At 46.0% G+C, this 18625-nt stretch overlaps 2 protein-coding genes across 2 annotated transcripts; one reads left to right on the forward strand and one right to left on the reverse strand.

The window, feature by feature from the left end:
- Positions 1–778: 778 nt before the first annotated feature.
- LOC308279637 (NADH dehydrogenase [ubiquinone] 1 subunit C2-like) lies at positions 779–8417 on the forward strand (the record flags this gene model as incomplete). The annotated part of the gene is made up of 3 exons (XM_080719755.1): positions 779–947; positions 3648–3791; positions 8368–8417. 3 exons carry the CDS (start codon positions 779–781, stop codon positions 8415–8417), a joined length of 363 nt encoding a protein of 120 aa, XP_080575881.1.
- Positions 8418–15358: 6941 nt separating this feature from the next.
- Positions 15359–15817, reverse strand: THRSP (thyroid hormone responsive; the record flags this gene model as incomplete). The annotated part of the gene is made up of 1 exon (XM_080696044.1): positions 15359–15817. One exon carries the CDS (start codon positions 15815–15817, stop codon positions 15359–15361), a length of 459 nt encoding a protein of 152 aa, XP_080552170.1.
- Between the last annotated feature and the right edge of the window lie 2808 nt (positions 15818–18625).

The following is an 18625-nucleotide window of genomic DNA, read 5'->3' on the forward strand; positions in this document are numbered from 1 at the left end:
CCTCCCAAATGCTGGGATTACAAGCATGCGCCACCACGCCCGCTCTTACTTCGTATTTTGAATAGGGTCTCCACTAAATTGCTGAGGGACCTCACTAAGTTGCTGAGGCTGGCCTAGAACCTGTCTCAAGCATCTCTAGTGCTTAGGTTACAGGTGCACACCGCCGCGCCCGGCCTTTCTCTGCCTTTTGGCTAAGATCAAATGTAGTAAATAACCCAAACCTGGGTTTCTCTGACTTTTTTTTTTTTTCTTGCTACACCTTAAATTTTAGGCTTGGGGGCGTCCCGTGCAAATGAAAGGTTGGAAATCTAGAAAACGAGTTTTCACGGGATTTCAGTGGTGTTTCTCATTCCATCCATCATGCCCACGTATGGGTGTTGGATGCAGACAAATTTTTGCTAAAGAGATATGCAGGGGAGAGGCAATCCCGCATGGGGGAGTTGGGCGGGGAAAATAAATCAATGTTTCCTAGTCTTCGTCCCGTTTGGCTCACTTTGTATCTCCTCCACCCGGTGGTACCAGGACCGCAAACCTCACTTTGACCAGCAGAGAGAGGGACAGAGCGCGGGCGGGCCCCAGCGCGGGCGGTAAGTAGCCCGGAACCTCGCGTGCGAGGTCTCGGCAGTAGCACGCCGCGGGACGCATTTGGGCGCTGCACCGCCGTGCGCCGCGTCCTTCAGCCCCGGGCTCGGAGGAGGACGCTCTCCGCCCAGGCCGCGGCGGCCGCGCTCTTCTCCTTGTAGTTGGAGGCCAGGCCTCGGGTGGACACCGCAGCGCCATGTTTGATGGGCGGCCGGGCCGCGTGCCCTTACAGTTCCTGCCCGACGAGGCCAAGAGTCTGCCTCCGCCCAAGTGGACCGACCCGCGGCTTCTCTACTGCGGCTTCCTGGGCTACTGCTCCGGCCTGCTGGAAAACGGGCTCCGGCGGAGGCCGGTGTTCACGGCGGGTGAGGGCGGCGGCGGCGGGCGTTAGGAGCCAGATGGCCATTTCCTTCTTAAAACGAGGCGCAGTGAGACAGGGACTCAGTGCGGGGGCCCCCAGTAAGTCTGAGGAAGACCCGACCGCTCCTCTGGATTGGCCCGCGCTTTGTGCAGAAATGAGCGTTCACCCCGCGCCGCACTCTGCTGACTGCGCATCTAGATCTCAGAAAAGTTTACGGGGAGGTGTTATTCACAAACAGGGGACAGCCCGAGAGGTTAAAGCAGCTTGCCCAAGGTCACGTGGCTAGTGAGTAGCAGAGCCCGTTTTTAGACCTCAGAGTGTGCATTCGAAAAAACAGTGCTCCTCAAACTTAATTCTCATAATAATTTAGGGATCTTGTTACAGTGTGTGTTCTGGGTATGGGGAAGAGCCTGGTGGTGTTTGCAAGTTCCCCGATAGCTGCTGCAGGTGGTGGTGGTCTAAGGACCACAATTCGAATAGAAGAGCCTTAGCAACCCGCTGGCTGTATTTCCTAGTACTGTGTTATACTGCCAGAGACTGTTGATAACATCTGACAATATCTGTGCTAAGTAAGGACTAGGAACTTATGAAGGGAAACGAGGAAAATTAAGCTTTGATTATTAGGCAAAAACTTAAAGAGTTTTCCAGACCTGTGAAGCTAGTGAAAGCAAACGGAGGCAATGGCCTCCGAATTGGGGGGGAGGGGGTTGTTGATGATTGAGTGTGCTGGATTAATGTAATAAGGCTGCAAAGATGACATCGATTATGGCAGTTTGTTTTTGGGGGCAGGCAGGAATTAATTTTACAAGCGTGTGTGTGTTTATGGTGTGTTACTGGGGATTGAATCCAGGGACATTCTACCTCTGAGCTACATCCCCAGCCCTATTTTTTACTCTTTATTTTTGAAACAAGGGCTCACTAAATTGCAGAGAGCCTTACTAAATACCTGAGGCTGTCCATGAACCTGTAATTCTCCTGTCTCAGTCTTCTAAATATTGGAATTCAAGCATGCACCACTACACCTGGCTCCCAGCCCTATTTGTTGTTGTTGTTAATTAATTAGCTAATAATTTTATAATAATGTTGATTTTTCATTTCAAAGCAAGGTCTCGCTAGTTGTTGAGTCTGGCCTTGAATCTGAAATTCTCCTTTCTTAGCCTCCCAAATACTGAGATTACAGGCATATGCCACCACACCCAGTTACTTTTGGTTTTATTTTATATATTTAGTGCTGGGTATTAAACCCAGGGGAACTGTACCTCTGAGCTGCATTCCCAGACCTATTTTACTTTTATTTGGAACAGGGTCTTACTGGGTTGCTGAGAGTCTCACTACTTTCTGAGGCTGTCCTTGAACCAGCCATCTTCCTGTCGCAGCCTCCCAAGTACTGGGATTACAGCCTGCACCACAATACCTGGCTCTTTTTTTATTTTAAAACGGAATATTTGTTAGTTCCTGAGGCTGGCCTTAGACCTGTAATCCTCCTGTCTCATCTTATCAAATACTAGAAGTACAGGTACATGCCACCATGCACAGCTAGCAAGACTCTGTTTCAAAATAATATAGTTAAGGCAGGGGGTGTGCCTTGAAGGAGAATGCCACTGGGTTCAATACTCGAAGGTAGAAAGCCTCTGGATTCCATCCCCAGCACCACAAAATAAAATACTAAAAAATAGAGCAGCGAGTGTAGCTTGGAGGTTGAATGCCCCTGGTTCCATCCCCATACCCGCGAAAGAAGGAAGGAAGGAAGAAAGAGGCTGAGGGTGTAGCTTAGAGGTAGAATTCCCCTGAGTTCACTCCCCAGTATAAGGGGAGGAGGATCACAGCTAGCTGGGCATAGTGGCACACACTTATAATCTTAGTACTTAGGAGGCTGAGACAGGAGGATTGCAGGTTTGAGGCCAGCTTCAGCTACTCAAGTCTTCCACAACTTTGTGAGACCCTGATTTAAAATAAAGAATAAAAATAGGGCTGGGATTGTAGTTCAGAGGTAAAGTGCACCTGGGTTCAATCCCCAGCACCAAAAAAAAAAAAAGAAGTTGTGACTGTCTCAGGGTCAGAGTCAAGAGCCAACTATAAAGCTTTTCCTTTTTCCCAATAGTTAGTTGAAAAGTTGGGGTTTTTTTTGTTTTTGTTTTTTGTGTGTGTGTGCTGGCGATGAAATCCAGGGGCCTTCTACCTACGGGCTATACTCTCAGACCTCTTTTATATTTTATTTGGAAACAGGGCCTCACTAAGTTGCTGAAAGCCTAAGTAGCTGAGGCTGGCTTCAAACCCGTGCAATCCTCCTGTCTCAGCCTCCCAAGTACTGGGATTACAAGCATGTGCCACCATGCCCAGGTGAAAAGATTTTTTTTTTAACTTTAGAAGAAATACCATAACAATAAGTTAGATACCTGAAATATAAAAATGTAGCGCTGGGCTTGGTGGCACACGCTTGTAATCCCTGTGCTTGGGAGGCAGAGACAGGAGGATCACGCAAGTTTGAAGCCAGCCGCGCTGGCTTAAGAGACCCTGTTTCCAAATAAAAATATAAAATAGGTCTTGGAGTGTAGCCCAGAGGTAGAAGGACTCCCAGGAACCCCAGTACCACAAAAAAAATGTGTGTGTGTGTGTGTGTGTGTGTGTGTGTGTGTGTGTGTGTAAAAAATTCTTCATGCACAGTGACCTATACTTACTTTGGCATTTGGCATTTAAATTTCAGGTGTGCATCGTCAACTTCTCTATGTTACTTCTTTTGTTTTTGCTGGATATTATCTTCTCAGACGTCAAGACTATATGTATGCTATAAGGGACCATGACATGTTTGCATATATAAAATCACATCCGGAGGATTTTCCTGAAAAAGGTACTTTAGGTTAATTGTAGAAAGTCTTGTTCCTTAATTTGAACCATTTTCTCTGGTTAATATTATCCATGCTCATGGCTTCAGGTACCTTCTGTGTTCTGTTTACTCCCATGTCTGTGTCTTAAATTCATGAATCCAGTTTTTTTTTTTTTCTTTTTCTTTTCTTTTCTTTTTTTTTTTTTTTGGCACTGGAGACTAAACTCAAGGGTGTTCTACCTCTGAGCTGCATCCCCAGACCTTTTATTTTATTTTATTTTATTTTATTTTATTTTATTTTATTTTATTTTGGTGGTACTGGGGGTGGAACCCAGAGGCTTTCTTCCTCTGGGCTATATTCCCAGACCTATTTTATACTTTATTTGGAAACAGGGTCTCACTAAGTTGCTGAGAGCCTCACTAGTAGCTGAGGCTGGCTTCAAACCTGTGCGATCCTCCTGTCTCAGCCTCCCAAGGGCTGGGATTACAAGTGTGCGCCACCACGCCCGGCTTATGTTTTTAATTATTTTTCTTTCATTTGTGTGTGTATGGTATTGAGGATTCAACTCAGGGGCATTCTACCCCTGACCTACAACCTCAACCCTATTCTTTATTCTTTATTTTGAAATAAAGACTCACTAAGTTCAGAGGGCCTCACTAAGTAACTGAGGCTGCCCACTGAGACCCTCTGCCTCAGGCTCCCAAGTACTGGGATTACAAGCTTGTGCCACCATGCCCTGCTAATTACTCTCCATTTTGAAACAGGATTTCACTCAGTTGAGAGGGCCCACTAAAGTGCTGAGGCTGACCTGGAATCTGTGATCCTTCTCTCTCAGCTCCCAAGTACTGGGAATACAAGCCTGCACCACCACCCCTGGCTGTCCTGTATCACTCGATACATACTGGGCTTTCTTTCTGATAACATTCTTCCTCTTGCCTCTGCTTCCACCCTATTCATAGAACAAATTTCTGCTCAAGATCTCAATGAATCCTCTCCCCAATTCCAGACACTAATTCCCTCCACAGACTCTTATCTCTGTTCAGTGGTGAATGCCATTGTAATATGAATTTTATTGCCCATATTTTACACACATACACACAACACAGATGGGCGCATATGTGAGCTATTTGTAGGCTAGGAATTTAACTCTCTAGTATAGTTTTGTCTTTCTTTAATAAGCATGTGAATGAATTTAGGATCATTTTGAATCCATTTATAAATATATAAATGGATTTTACATAGATTTTCCTATTCATGTAAGTATGTAATATGAAGCATTTAAGTTTCATTGGGCTGATTGAATGATCCCAAAGGTTCTAGTCAGTGCTAAAATCTTACTGCTTTATTACCCTATAGTATCTCCATGGACTTCAGTCTCCTGTGATATTTATGGTAGATCAAAAGACACAACTTAGCCGGGCGTGGTGGCGCACGCTTGTAATACCAGCATTCAGGAGGCTGAGACCAGAGGATCACAGTTCGCGGACAGCCTCAGCTACTTAGTGAGGCCCTGTTTCAAAAGAAAGAAGAAAAATAGGGCAGGGAGTGTAGCTCAGAGGTCGAATGCCCCTGGGTTCCATCCCCAGTACTGAAAAAAAAAAAAAAAAAGACAACTTTTCTTAAGAGTTTAAAGACAGCCATCTGGATGTCATGACAGATTCATAAAGTATATCAGTGAGTGCATGGCCATAGGTGACAACAATAAAATAAGGAAATTTGTGTGTGTTACTGGGGTTTGAACCCAGGGCCATTCTACCTCCAAGCTACGCCCCAAGCCCTATTTTTTAATTTGAAATAGTTTCACTATGTTGGGTTTTTGTTTGTTTGTTTGTTGTTGTTTTTGTGGTACTGGGGATGGAACCTAGGGGCATTCTACCCCCGGGCTACACTCCCAGACCTATTTTATATTTTATTTGGAAACGATCTCTTAAGCCATCTGAGGCTGGCTTCGAACCTGTACGATCCTCCTGTCTCAGCCTCCTAAGCACAGGAATTACAAGCAGCGTGCACCACCATGCCTGGCTGGAGTTTCACTATGTTGATAAGAGTCTCACTACTTGCTGAGGCTGTCCTCAAACCTGTGATCCTCCTGTGTCAACCTCCCAATACTGAGATTACAGGTGTGCGCCACCACACCTGGCTGAAAAATAAGGAAATTCCTAGGGGTTTGTCTTAATCCATTTGAGCTGCTAAAACAAAATATTTTAGACTGGGTATAAAGAATAGAATACTTGGGAGGCAGAGACAGGAAGATTGCAGGTTCATGGCCAGCATCAGCAGTTTAGTGAGGCCTTCCACAATTTAATGAGACCCTGTTTCAAAAATAAATAAGCTGGGCTTGGTGGCTCATGCTTGTAATCCCAGTACTTGGGAGGCTGAAACAAGAGAATCACAGGTTGTGGCCAGCTGCAACTACTTAGTGAGGCCCTCTGTAACTTAGTGAGACCCTGTTTCAAAATAAAGTATAAAAAATTCAGGCTGGGGCCAGGCGTGGTGGTGCACGCTTGTAATTCCCACGCTTGGGAGATGGAGACAGGAGTATCGTGCAGGTTCGAAGCCAGTCTCACTGGCTTAAGAGACCCTGTTTACAAATAAAAATATAAAATAGGTCTGAGAGTGTAGCCCGGAGGTAGAAGGGTTTCCAGGAACCCCAGTACCACCAAAAAAAAAAAAAAAAAAAAAAAATCAGGCTGTAGGTATAGCTCGGAGGTAGAATGGCCCTGAGTTAAACCATCAGTACCATAAAAATAAATAAATTATTATTAATAAGAAATAGAAATTTATCTCTCACAGTTCTGGAAGCTGGGAAATCCAAAACCAAGGTGCCAATAGTTTTAGTGTTTGGTGAAGACCCACTCTGCTTCATCGGTGTCACCCTGCTGTGCTCTCCTATGGTAGAAGGCAGACAAGCTTTCTCTAGGCTCTTTTATACAGCACTGATCATATTGGCAAGGTTTGGCCCTCGGCCTAAGTCACCTCCTAATACCATGACAGTGGGAACTTTCAGCATATGAATTTGGGGGTGACACATTCAGACCATAGCAGGGTTTCTTTTTAGGGTTTCTTTCTCTTCTTTTCTTTTTTTGCAATACTGGGGATGGAACCCAGGGACATTCTACCTCCTAGCTACACTCCCAACCCTATTTTTTATTCTTTATTTTGAAACAGAGTCTCACGGAGTTGCAAAGGGCCTCACTAAGTAGCTGAGACTGGCTGTGAACTGCAATCCTCCTGTCTCGACCTCACAAATGCTGGGATTATACGCATGTACCACCATCCCTGCTGTAAAGTTCCTATTATAAGACTGAGTTTCTTTTTTTTAGGATGATTGATTGATTGATTGATTGATTGATTGATTGTGGAGCTTGCTATCCAGCCCAGAGCCTTGCAAATGCTCTACCACTGAGCTATATCTCTAGCCCTAATATTCATTTATTCATAGTGTTTATTATTTTTATTCATTTATTGTGGCACTGGGAATTGAACCCAGAGGCATTCTACCTCTGAGCTACACCCCAACCCTATTTTCTTTTTATTTTGAAATAGGTTAGGTTGATGAGAGTCTCACTGCAACCTGCAGTCCTCCTGTCTCAGTCTCCCAAGTACTGGGATTATAAGCCCAGCTTTTTTTATTTATTTATTTTTTTTTGTGTGTGTGTGGTGCTGGGGATTGAACCCAGGGGCATTCTACCTCCAAGCTCTACCCCCAGCCCTATTTTTTGTTCTTTATTTTTCAACAGGATCTCCCTAAGTTGCGGAAGGCCTCAGTGAGTAGCTGAGGCTGACCGCAAACCTGGATCTTCCTGTCTCAGTTTCCCAAGTACTGAGGTTCTGGGATTACAAGCGTGCGCCACCACTCCTGGCTTATTTTTTACTTTGATGCAGAGTCTCACTGAGCTGTGCAGGCTGACCTCAAACTTGTAGTCTTCCTACCTCAGCCTCCTGAGTCACTGAGGCAACAAGTTTGAGCCACTGTACCATCTAAGAAATGGGATTTTTATTTTATTTTATTTTTCGTGGTTCTGGGGATTGAACCCGGCTACATTCTGCCTCCAGGTTATACCTCCAGCTCTCTTTTGGGTTTTTTGGTTGTTTTGTTTTATTTTGACCAGGGAGGCACTAGGTTGCTGCGAGCCTTGCTCCCTTGCCGAGGCTATCTGTGAACCTGTGATCCTCATCTCAGGCTCCCAAGTACTGGGATTACAGGCATGCACCCCCACACGCCGCTTGCTTGCTTACTTGCTTTTCTCCTTTCTCTCTTTCCTTCTTTCTCTCTTTTTATTTATTCCTTTTTTTATTGTTACTGAAGTTTGAACCCAGAGACATTCTTCCTCAAGCTGCACCCCCAACCCTGTTTTCTTTGGTTGGTTGGTTGGTTGGTTGGTTGGTTGGTTGATTGATTGATTGATTGATTGAAACAGGGTTTTGCTAAGTTACTGAGGTCCTCACTAAATTGCTGAAGCTGGCCTTGAATCTTCAATCCTCCTGTCTCAGCCTCCCAAGTTCTGGGATTACAAATGTGCTCCATCATGCCTGGCTGAAATAAAATTTTTAAAGCATAATTTTAAAATAAATCTTTTGTGATCTTTCCTTTTACAGAGAAGAAAACTTATGCTGAAATTCTTGAAAAGTTCCATCCTGTGCGTTAAAATCTTCAAAATGCTTACTCCCATTTACTGAGGCCTGTTATTATTTCTGAATTTTATGGAACATGTTTCCACAACAGCTGAAATTGTGTTAATTTATATGTTAACACCTATAATTAAAGTAATTATAATGAGCACTTGACTCCTTTTTTATTGTAAAAAAAAATCTATAGATGATAGTTTCCATTCACCTAGTTTTATATTATTTGTTTGCTTATTTTTTTGTTTTATGGTACTAGAAATTGAACCCAGAGGCATTCTACCTTTGAGCTATACCCTGCCCTTTGTTTGTTTTAAAACAGGGTTTCAAGCCTGGTATGATGGTGCACGCTTGTAATCCCAGCATTCAGGAGGCTGAGACCGGAGGATCTTGGTTCACGGACAGCCTCAGCTACCTAGTGAGGCCCTCTGCAACTCAGTGAGACCCAATTTCAAAATAAAGAATAAAAAAGAGGGCAGGGGGTGTAGCTCGGAGGTCGAATGCCCCTGGGTTCCATCCCCAGACCCGCAAAAAAAAAAAAGAAAGAAAGAAAAACAGGGTTTCACTTTTTTTTATTTTTTCCAGTACTGGAGATGGAACCCAGAGACATTCTACCTCCAAGCTACACCCCCCAGCCTTTTTATTCTTTATTTTGAAATAAGGTCTCACTGAGTTGCAGAGGGCCACACTAAGAAGCTGAGGCTGACTGAGAACCCAGATTCTTCTGTCTCCGACTCCCAAATGCCAGGATTACAAGCGTGTGTCACCACACCTGGAAGCTATTCTTAAACCTATATCAGCCTCCCGAGTCTTGGGATTTCTGGCATGAGCCATGGCTCCTGGCCTATTCACTCACATTTTCGGTTTTTTTTTGTTTTGTTTTTTGTTTTTTTGTGGTACTGGGGGTTGAGCCCAGGGGCATTTTCCCTTCAAGCTACACCTTCAATCCTATTTTTAATTTTGAAATGGGATCTCACTAATTTGATGGGAGTCTCACTACATGCTGAGGCTGTCCTGGAACTTGCCATCCTCCTGTCTCAGCCTCCCAAGTACTCGTATTACAAGCATGTGCTACCACTCTGGCTCTGAAAGATTTTTAAATAAAGTTTAGGAGCCAGGAATGTGGCCCAGTAGTATAGTGTTTACCTAGTATATGTAAGTCCCTGGCTTCAATTCTCAGTACCAAAAAAGAAAGAAAGAAATGGAATTTAATTCAAGGTCAGATTTGAAAGACTTAAGCCCATGGACCAAATCTGGATCAATACAAATAAACTTTTGCTAGAACACAGACACAATCACTTGTTTATGTGTTGTTTTTGGCTGCGTTCCTGCTATAACTGCAGAGTTGAGTAGTCGTAATAGATACCTTACAGCTTGCAAAGTTTAAAATAGTTAATATCTGGCTCTTTCTAGAAAAGGTTTGCCTGCTTCTGTTATAGTACAAAGCAAATACAAAATAAGCCATATAATGAAGGGTTTTCTACATCATGCAAAATCATTTTGACTTTATAAGTAATAGGAAGTCACTGAAAGCTTTTGTTGTTTTGTTTTGTTTCTTTGTTTTTATGTTTGGTTGGTTGGTTGGTTTTTTTTTTTTTTTTTTTTTTTTTTTTTTTTTTTTTTGCAGTACCAGGGATTGATCCCAGGGCATTCTACCTCTAATATACCCTTCTCCCTATTTTATTTTATTTTATTTATTTATTTTTATTCTTTTTTTTTTTTTTTTGGTGGTGGTATTGGGGTTCCTGGAAACCCTTCTATCTCCGGGCTACACTCCCAGACCTACTTTATATATTTTTTGGAAACAGGGTCTCTTAAACCAGCAAGGCTGGCTTCGAACCAGCATGATCCTCCTGTCTCCGCCTCCCAAGCACGGGGATTACAAGCCTGCACCACCACGCCCGGCTCGCCCTATTTTATTTTTTATGTTGAAACAGGGTCTCACTAAGTTGCTGAGGGCATAGATAACTTGCTGAGACTGGCCTTGAATTTGCAATCCTGTCAGCCTTCCAAGTAGTGGAATTATAGACACATGTCACCATACCTGGTTTGCCAAAGGGTTTTTAATGGGAATAATGATTGGGTTTGTGTTTCTGAGCTTTCTGCAACAATATATAGGGTGATCTGCCAAGAGGAGACTCAAAGCAGGAAGAACAATTAAAAATCTAATTTTAGCCGGGCTTGGTGTCCCATGCTTGTAATCTCAGTACTTGGCAGGCTGAGGCAGGAGGATCGCAGGTTCACAATCAGCCTCAGCTACTTAAGCCCTCTGCAACTTATTGAGACCCTGTTTCAAAATAATAAAGCCAGGCGTGGTGGCTCACGCTTGTAATCCCCGTGCTTGGGAGGCAGAGACAGGAGGATCACGCAGGTTCGAAGCCAGCCGCGCGCGCTGGCTTAGGAGACCCTGTTTCCAAATAAAAATGTAAAACTAGGTCTGGGAGTGTAGCCGGAGGTAGATGGGCTTCCAGGAACCCCAGTACCACCAAAAATAAATAAATAAATAAAAAGTAGGGCAGGGGGTGTGGCTTGAAGGTCTAATGCTCCTGGGTTCCATCTCTAGAGCCAAAGAAAAAAAAAGATTAAAAAATAGGGCTGGGTGTGTAGCTCAGGTAGAATTCTAGAGATGGGCATGGTCACGTACTTATTTAATCCCCATTCTTGAGAGGTAAGAAAGGAGGATAACAGGGTTAAGACCAGCCTTAGCAACATAGCAAGACCTTGTTTCAAAAAATAAAACCGTTCTGGGGGTATAGCTTAGAGGCAGAATGCCCTTGGGTTCAATCTCTAGTATCACACACACACACAAAAGTAATACTATCCCAGCATGGTGACACACACCAGTAATTCCAGAACTTGGGAAGCTGAGACTGGAGGATCGCAGGTTCAAGACCAGCCTCAGCAACCTAATGAGACTGTTTCAAAACAAAAAAATAAGAGCTAGAGGTGTAGCTTGGAGGTTGAAAGCCCCTGGATTCAATCCCCAGAACCAAAAGAAAAAGCCATACTACTGCGAAGACGTCTTTGCTCCTAGATGGCTCATCATGGGCAAAGTGGACTTGGTAGCGAGTATGGTCTGTGGTGGAGCTTGCTGCAATTAGTACTCTTTTAGGCCATTGCTCTTTTAGCTTATCAAATCCAAATGCTCGTCTAACACATTTTTGTTTTCAAGCTCGTGTTTTATGATAAAAATAATTTTTGATACTTGGTAAAGTCGTATGCATGATTTCACATTGGGAGGCAGTGTGAGTATAAGCAGATGGCTTCTGGGCAAAATCAAATTAATTGGGTCTGTTCTCTTTGTACCACTCGTAAGAAGTGAAATATTAGGGCTTTAGAAATAATAAAGAGATGTACAATACAAGCTTACTTTTTATTGCTATTCAATAAATAGGTTTGTAGTTCACCTGTGATCAGCCTCATTGGTGGTGGGCAGGTCCCGCAGGGTAAGCCAATCATCCCAAGGGCCTCTACTCTCCTCGTTCTGGAGGACTCGAGCCAGTGCGTCAGGGCGAGTGACGGGGAGTCAGCCTTTACAGTAGCTCTCATGCCAGCTGCTTTTGGGTCATCTTGTTCATTTTCACAACCTCATGAGGTAGATGTAGTGTCCCCATTTACACACGAGGGAATTTAGGCCCCAGTGGGTGAATAACGGGCCTGAATAACCTGGTGGGTGACGGCCAAGAGGAGGGATGAGAACTTTGGTCATGTGCTAATACCTCGGCTCTTTCTACCGTACCACACCGGACTGACTGTCTAGGCCCTCACAAACCACTGCTCACCACCCTGAGCTGGTAAGAGGAGAAAGTGGAGGTGTGAGCAGCAGCAAACATCCTAGGTGAGCCAGCGATTGGAGTCCAACATCGGTGTTCACAGGGAGGTCAGGAGGCGTCCCAGAGACACAAGTCGCTTTCATGTCCATCCGCAGGTCCAGACCTCCCTGGCTTCTGGGCTGACAAACGACTGCAAGTCCTTATCGCAGAGTCTGCCTTCTCTCGTGTAACGTGATCTGCAGCATGCAGGAAATAATTTTTTAAAAAATGAGTATAAGCCAGGTGTGGTGGCACACGCTTGTAATCCCAGGATTCAGGAGGCTGAGACAGGAGGATCGCGGTTCACAGACAGCCTCAGCCACTTAGTGAGGCCCTTTGCAACTCAGTGAGACCCTATTTCAAAATAAAGAATAATAATAATAAAAAATAGGCATGGGAGTGTAGCTTGGAGGTAGAATGCCCCTGGATTCCCCAGTACCACACATACACACACACACACACACACACACACACACACACACGAGTATAAGCCAGGAGTGGTGGCACACGCTCGTAATCCTGATACTTGGGTGGCTGACACAGGATCACAGGTTTGCAGCCAACCTCAGCTACTCAGGCCCTCTGCAACTTAGACCTTGTTTCAAAATAAAGAATGAAAAATAGGGCTGGGGGTATAATTCAGAGATAGAATGCTCCTAGGTTCAATCCCTAGTACCACAAATATATAACTTAGTATATATTTGTGAGACTCTATTTTAAAATAAAGAATGAATAAAGCTGGGGGTGTAGTTCAGAGATAAAATGCCCCTAGGTTCAATCCCCAGTACCACAAATATATATATTAGTATAAATTCATCCAAGACATGGTGGCACATGCCTGTTATCCCAGTACTTGGGAGGCTGAGACAGGAGGATAACACTGAGACTCTCAACCTAGCAAGACCCTCTTTCAAAAAATAAAAAAGCAAGGCTGGGATGTAGCCCAGAGGTAGAGGTGCCTCTGGTTTCCATACCTGGTACCACAATATAAATAATAAAATAAAAAACAAAAAGGGCTGGTAGTGTATGTAGCTCGGTGATAGAATTCCCTGAATTTTTTAATCCTTGGTACCAAAATAAAAAATTAAACTGGGTATGGTGACATACATTTGTAATCTCAGTACTTGGGAGACTGAGACGAGAAGATTGCAAGTTCAGGACCAGCCTAGGCAACTTAGCAAGTCCCTGTCTCCAATAAAATGTTATTTATAGCTGGGCCTGGTAGCACAAACTTGTAATCCTAGTACTTAGGAGGCTGAGACAGGAGGATCAGTGATTTAAACACTATTCAAAAGCCAGTTGTTATTGTTTTAATAGTTGTTACTCTTACAAAGCAGTGAAGAAACTGAAAGGCAAAGTGTGGCAGCAGCACAGCTCCGCAGCAGAAGCAGGCTATGAGCCAGAGTTGAGGCTGAACTCAGAGCTGGACCTCTGGCTCATAGCCTGCTTCTGCCATGGAGACTGACGCAGGCCAGTGAACTCGGGAGCCTCTGGAAGACACCCAGGAAACCTCAAGGGCAGCGGGAAGCAGGGTTGAGAGCGTCCGTTTGGGTTTGAGGTGGGGAAAGGAAGGAAGAATGGCTGGGGAATCAACTCTGCAGGCTTGGGGGGAGCGCAGAACGGGGACGGGGCATCCTGGTCATTCTCTATCATCGCAGAGTGGTGAGAAGGGAATGCTCGGCTCAGAGCTGGGGCCAGCCTTGCCTTTGTCCTCTAGAACTTCAGGCTTGTCACTTCACCTCTCTGGCTCTAATTTCCTTACTAGTAAACTGAGGATACAAATCTTGCCCCTGCCCCCCATACTTACATCAGGTGGTTTTGAGATTCCAATGGACATAGATGTGGTTTATAACTGATGACACCAGTTTATTGGGAGCAGGGCTGGCAGGCGACACAGGGCCAGAACTGGCAGGTGTCATGGTCAATTTCTCCCCATCTCTGCCCATGAGGGCTGGACCCATGGCTGGGACAGGTCCTCCCTCCTACTGACGCCACCACCTGCCTGCCTCACTAGCTGCTCATTCGCACCTCTCCGAGCCAGCCCCTCTGTGCACGGGCATCTGGGTTCAGACTCCAACATGCATGCATATATACACACCATAGGCTTCCCAACAGGCATGCCTCCACAGCCTGGTGTGCCTGAACGGATGTAAGTGCCAGGATAGCGGTCCCTCAGCTTTCCGTTTGGCTGCTTGCAACCTGGGAAGGTCAGAACACCCCTCCGGTTGCAGAAGTACTGTGAGCCGCCTCCACTGTGGACCCCCGTGTCATTCAGATACAGTGTCCCATATTCCGAAACTTGAAAAAATGCTGGAAAGCACTGCCACGCACATCGAATTCACAATGCACACCTAAATGAACACAACCCGCCTTGGGTACGCATCTTCATTTGTAAGATGGAAATAATAGAAATCATCTTTATGGAGTTATTGTGGGGATGAAACGGGATAACTCAGTCAGGCACTTAGAGATACGTGATGTGCGGGGTCCTTAGGATTCGTGGATGGGCCTCAGTGGGTGGCATAGCCCCTGAAATTGTACGAACAGTTACATGTCTATGTACCTGAACTCTGGAGAGAGCCCATAGCTTTAAGTGTGTGTGTGTGTGTGTGTGTGTGTGTGTTACTGAGGATTGAACCCAGGTGGAGGGTTCTAACTCTGAGCTACGCCCTCACCCCTATTTTATTTTTTATATTGAAACAGGGTTTTGGTAAGTGGCTGAGGGCCTCACTAAATTGCTGAGGCTGGCCGCAAATCTGCGATCCTTGTCTGTGCCTTCCGAGTACTAGGATTGCGGCTGCGTGTCGCGCTTTAATCGGTTTCTTGAAGAAGCCAGCAGTGAGAATATGCTTGTTCGTTTTCATACATCTATGAGCATTCGCATACTTACTTATAAATGCACAAACACACACGTGTCCATGAGTTAAGCATTCACTGCCTGTAATACTGGGTCAGTGGATACTAAGGGGGGCTTCCAGCCTTGGGCCCTCCCAAGTAATGGCACCAATACCCTGATGGGAGGGTGGTTCTGTCTGACAGCCAAGCTGTCCCTCTCCCATAGATTACACCACACCCCCCCTCCCCTGGAGAGCCCCCTCAATGGACTCTGACCCTCTGGCACGGCCACCATTACCTTCCCTAGAGCCGGAGGCCTACAGCACCTGTCCCGTCATTTCCTGGTATTTTCTCGTCACCTCCTGGGCTTTCAGGGTGAGGTGGGTAAGGATGTGATGCAGGCTGGAGAAGTGCAGGTGGAACTGGGCTTCCAGGTCCAGCTCCCCTGCCACCTCCTCCTCTTCTTCCTTGGCCTCCTCTGTTTCCCCAGCTTCGTTCTCAGCCTCCCCGGCTTTGTCTCCTGCCAGCTGGGCCTGCCACTCTTCCCTGGGCAGCAGCCCGTGGTCCACATCCACGCGGATGGTCTTGAGCATGGTGAAGTAAGCGTAGAGATCGGGGGTCCCCTCCTGGGCCTGGCCCCCAGGCCCCCCCAGATGCACGTCCCGCAGGAGGCTGGGGATCATCACCACCTGCTCCATGTTGCGCACCACCGCCGAGTAGCGGTCCATGACGGTCAGCAGGCAGTTCTTAGGGTAGCGCTTGGTTAGCACCTGCATGGTTGCCTCCTCGTACACTCTGAGCAGGGAAGAATGCCCCAGCTCTATTTCTAGGCCTTGGCTCTGACCAGAGATTGACCAGATGCCAGAGCCCAGCCATTGGTTCAACACGGCCCCATTTTGAGCCAATCCCAGGGCTTGGGTTCCAAGCTCTCTATCAGGTGATCTACCAGCCCAGGGACAGACCCTGCAGCCTTGTGCTGTCACTTCAGCGCTACATGCCCTCCTGTAGACAGCAGCTTAGAGCAAAGCTTTTCCCTTTGGCAGCTGTGCACTTAGCCCCGGGGCAATAACTAAATCTTCCAGGTCACCTGAGGTCACTTTGCCACCACTTCAGTGGCCTCCAAATGCACACAGCTCCTTGGACCTGGGGCAGCTCGGCTGTGAAATGTACGAGGGAGGAGCGAGCGTCATGAGGTGAGACAGCTTGATGCGGGGCAAAGAGCACTGAGGTTGGGGCCAACAGTCCAGTAAGAAGAAAGGAGGCACGTGCTGGGCCAGGCTCGTGTCTGACAGTCTTCCTTGTAGGGGGCACTTTTCCTCCATGAACCTCACTATGAACAAACTCTTAGTAAGATGCAATAGTCCAGTGTTACCTCAATCTATCAGCATAAAATCATTGCCTAAGCTAAGAGTAGAAAAGAACAATTTTCAAGCGAGGAGTAGAGGCATGAGCCTGTAATCTCAGTACGTGGGAGGATGAGACAGGAGGGTTGCAGGTTTAAGGACAGCCTTGGCTACTGAGAGAGGGCCTCCACAACTTACTGAGACTCTCTTCAAAATAAAAAAGTGCAGGAGGAGCCAGGCGTGGTGGCACACGCTTGTAATCTCAATACTTGGAAGGCTGAGACAGGAGGATCACAGGTTTATGGCCAGCTTCAGCTATTTAGTGAGGCTCTCTGCAACTTACTGAAATCCTGTTTTGAAATAAAAAATTAAAAAATAGGGCTGGAGGTGTAGCTCAAAGGTAGAATGCCCCTAGGTTTAATCCCAGCACCGCAAAAAAAAAAAAGATAGTAGGTGTAGAGTGTCCCTGGGTTCAATCCCCAAATCCCCAGTACTAAAAAGAAAAAGAAAAAGAAAAGAGAGAGAGAGAGAGAGAGAGAAAGAGAGAGAGAAAGGAGGAAGGGAGGGAGGGAAAGGGGGAAGGAAAGAAATAAGTAAATTAATAAAATAAAATAAAATGGGGCTTCCCTTGTGCTCTTTGCCCCTGTATCCAAATATCCAGGGGCAGCCGGAAGTGGCGCACACTTGTAATCCCAGTGCTTGGGAGGCTGAGACAGGAGGATCACACAGGTTCGAAGCCAGCCTCAGCTACTTAGTGAGGCTCTCAGCAACTTAGTGAGACCCTGTTACCAAATAAAGTATAAAATAGGTCTGGGAGTATAGCCTGGAGGTAGAAAAGCCCCTGGGTTCCAGCACAGTAACACACACACCAACAAAAAAAAAAAAAAAAAAAAATATCCAGGGGCACTGAGCACTGGGTACAGCCAGAGACCAAAGGTGGGATACCTGTGGTGTGCCCAGCTCCCTAGGTCCCAGTGTCCACACTGTAAGCTAAGAGTTTAGAAATCTCTGAAGGCCTTCATCGGCTTGGTTGTGCAATTCCTTCTGAATCCGTGTCCGAGTCCCTAAGGGCTTTACTCCCTGCCTTAGTTCTTGCAGATTTAACTCAGCCCCAGGGTCACCAACGCAGAACTGGCAAGCGTGGTGTTCAGCCTGTGGTCAGGGCTGAGAGAGCTGACTCCCTCGTGGGAAACAGACCAGCAGGGCCCCAGGGGAAGCTGCCTCCTGCTTCTTTTGCCTAGTGGCCTAGGGCAGCCCTGGCCCTTCCTTGACCCGTGTATTAAAAAAAAAAAAAAAAAAAAAACAAGAGGGTTGATCTCTATAAAGACCTCTCTGCCTCAGATTTTGGGGTACTCCTCCTGAGCACATGGTTCTTGTACTTCACTGTGTTATTCTGCCTGTTTGTGCATTTTGAGTGTGTGTGTGTGTGTGTGTGTGTGTGTGTGAGAGAGAGAGAGACAGACAGACAGACAGACAGACACTAGGGATGAACCTACAAAATTCTACCTCTGAGCTGCACCCCCTGCCCTTTTTATTTATTTATTTATTTATTTTGGCGGTACTGGGGTTCCTGGAAGCCCTTCTACCTCCGGGCTACACTCCCAGACCTATTTTTTACATTTTCATTTTGGAAACAGGGTCTCCTAAGCCAGCGCGCGGCTGGCTTCGAACCTGCGCGATCCTCCTGTCTCTGCCTCCCAAGCGCGGGGATTACAAGCGTGCGCCACCACGCCCGGCTATTTATTTTTATTTTTGTTTTTGATACTCCCTAGTACCAAAATTTAGGGACATTCTACCTCAGACCTATACCCTCGGTCCTATTTTATTTTTCATTTAGAAACAGGGTCTCGCCACATTTCTGAGTCTGGCCTGGAACCTGTCATCCTCCTGTCTCAGCCTTCCAGATCCCGGGATGACAGGCAGGCACCACTGCGCCCAGTTTGTGTGTGCATTTTACTCTGAGGCCACTCTACTCGCAGACACGTTCCTGAGCTTGAGCCACAATAAACGAGAGAGTGAGTAAGTGGGAGACAAGAAACCAGGCGTGGCGATTTGTAACCGGGCTTGTAATCTCAGCATTCGGGAGGCTGAGACAGGAGGATCGTGGTCCAGGGACAGCCTCAGCTTCATAGTGAGGCCCTCTGAAACTCAGTGAGACCCTGTTTCAAAATAAAAAATAAAAAATAGGGCTGGGGGTATAGCTCGGAGGTAAAATGTCCCTGGGTTCCATCCCCGGTACCA

Source organism: Muscardinus avellanarius, assembly GCF_963383645.1.
Source record: "Muscardinus avellanarius genome assembly, chromosome: 1".
NCBI classification, from domain to species: Eukaryota; Metazoa; Chordata; class Mammalia; order Rodentia; family Gliridae; genus Muscardinus; species Muscardinus avellanarius.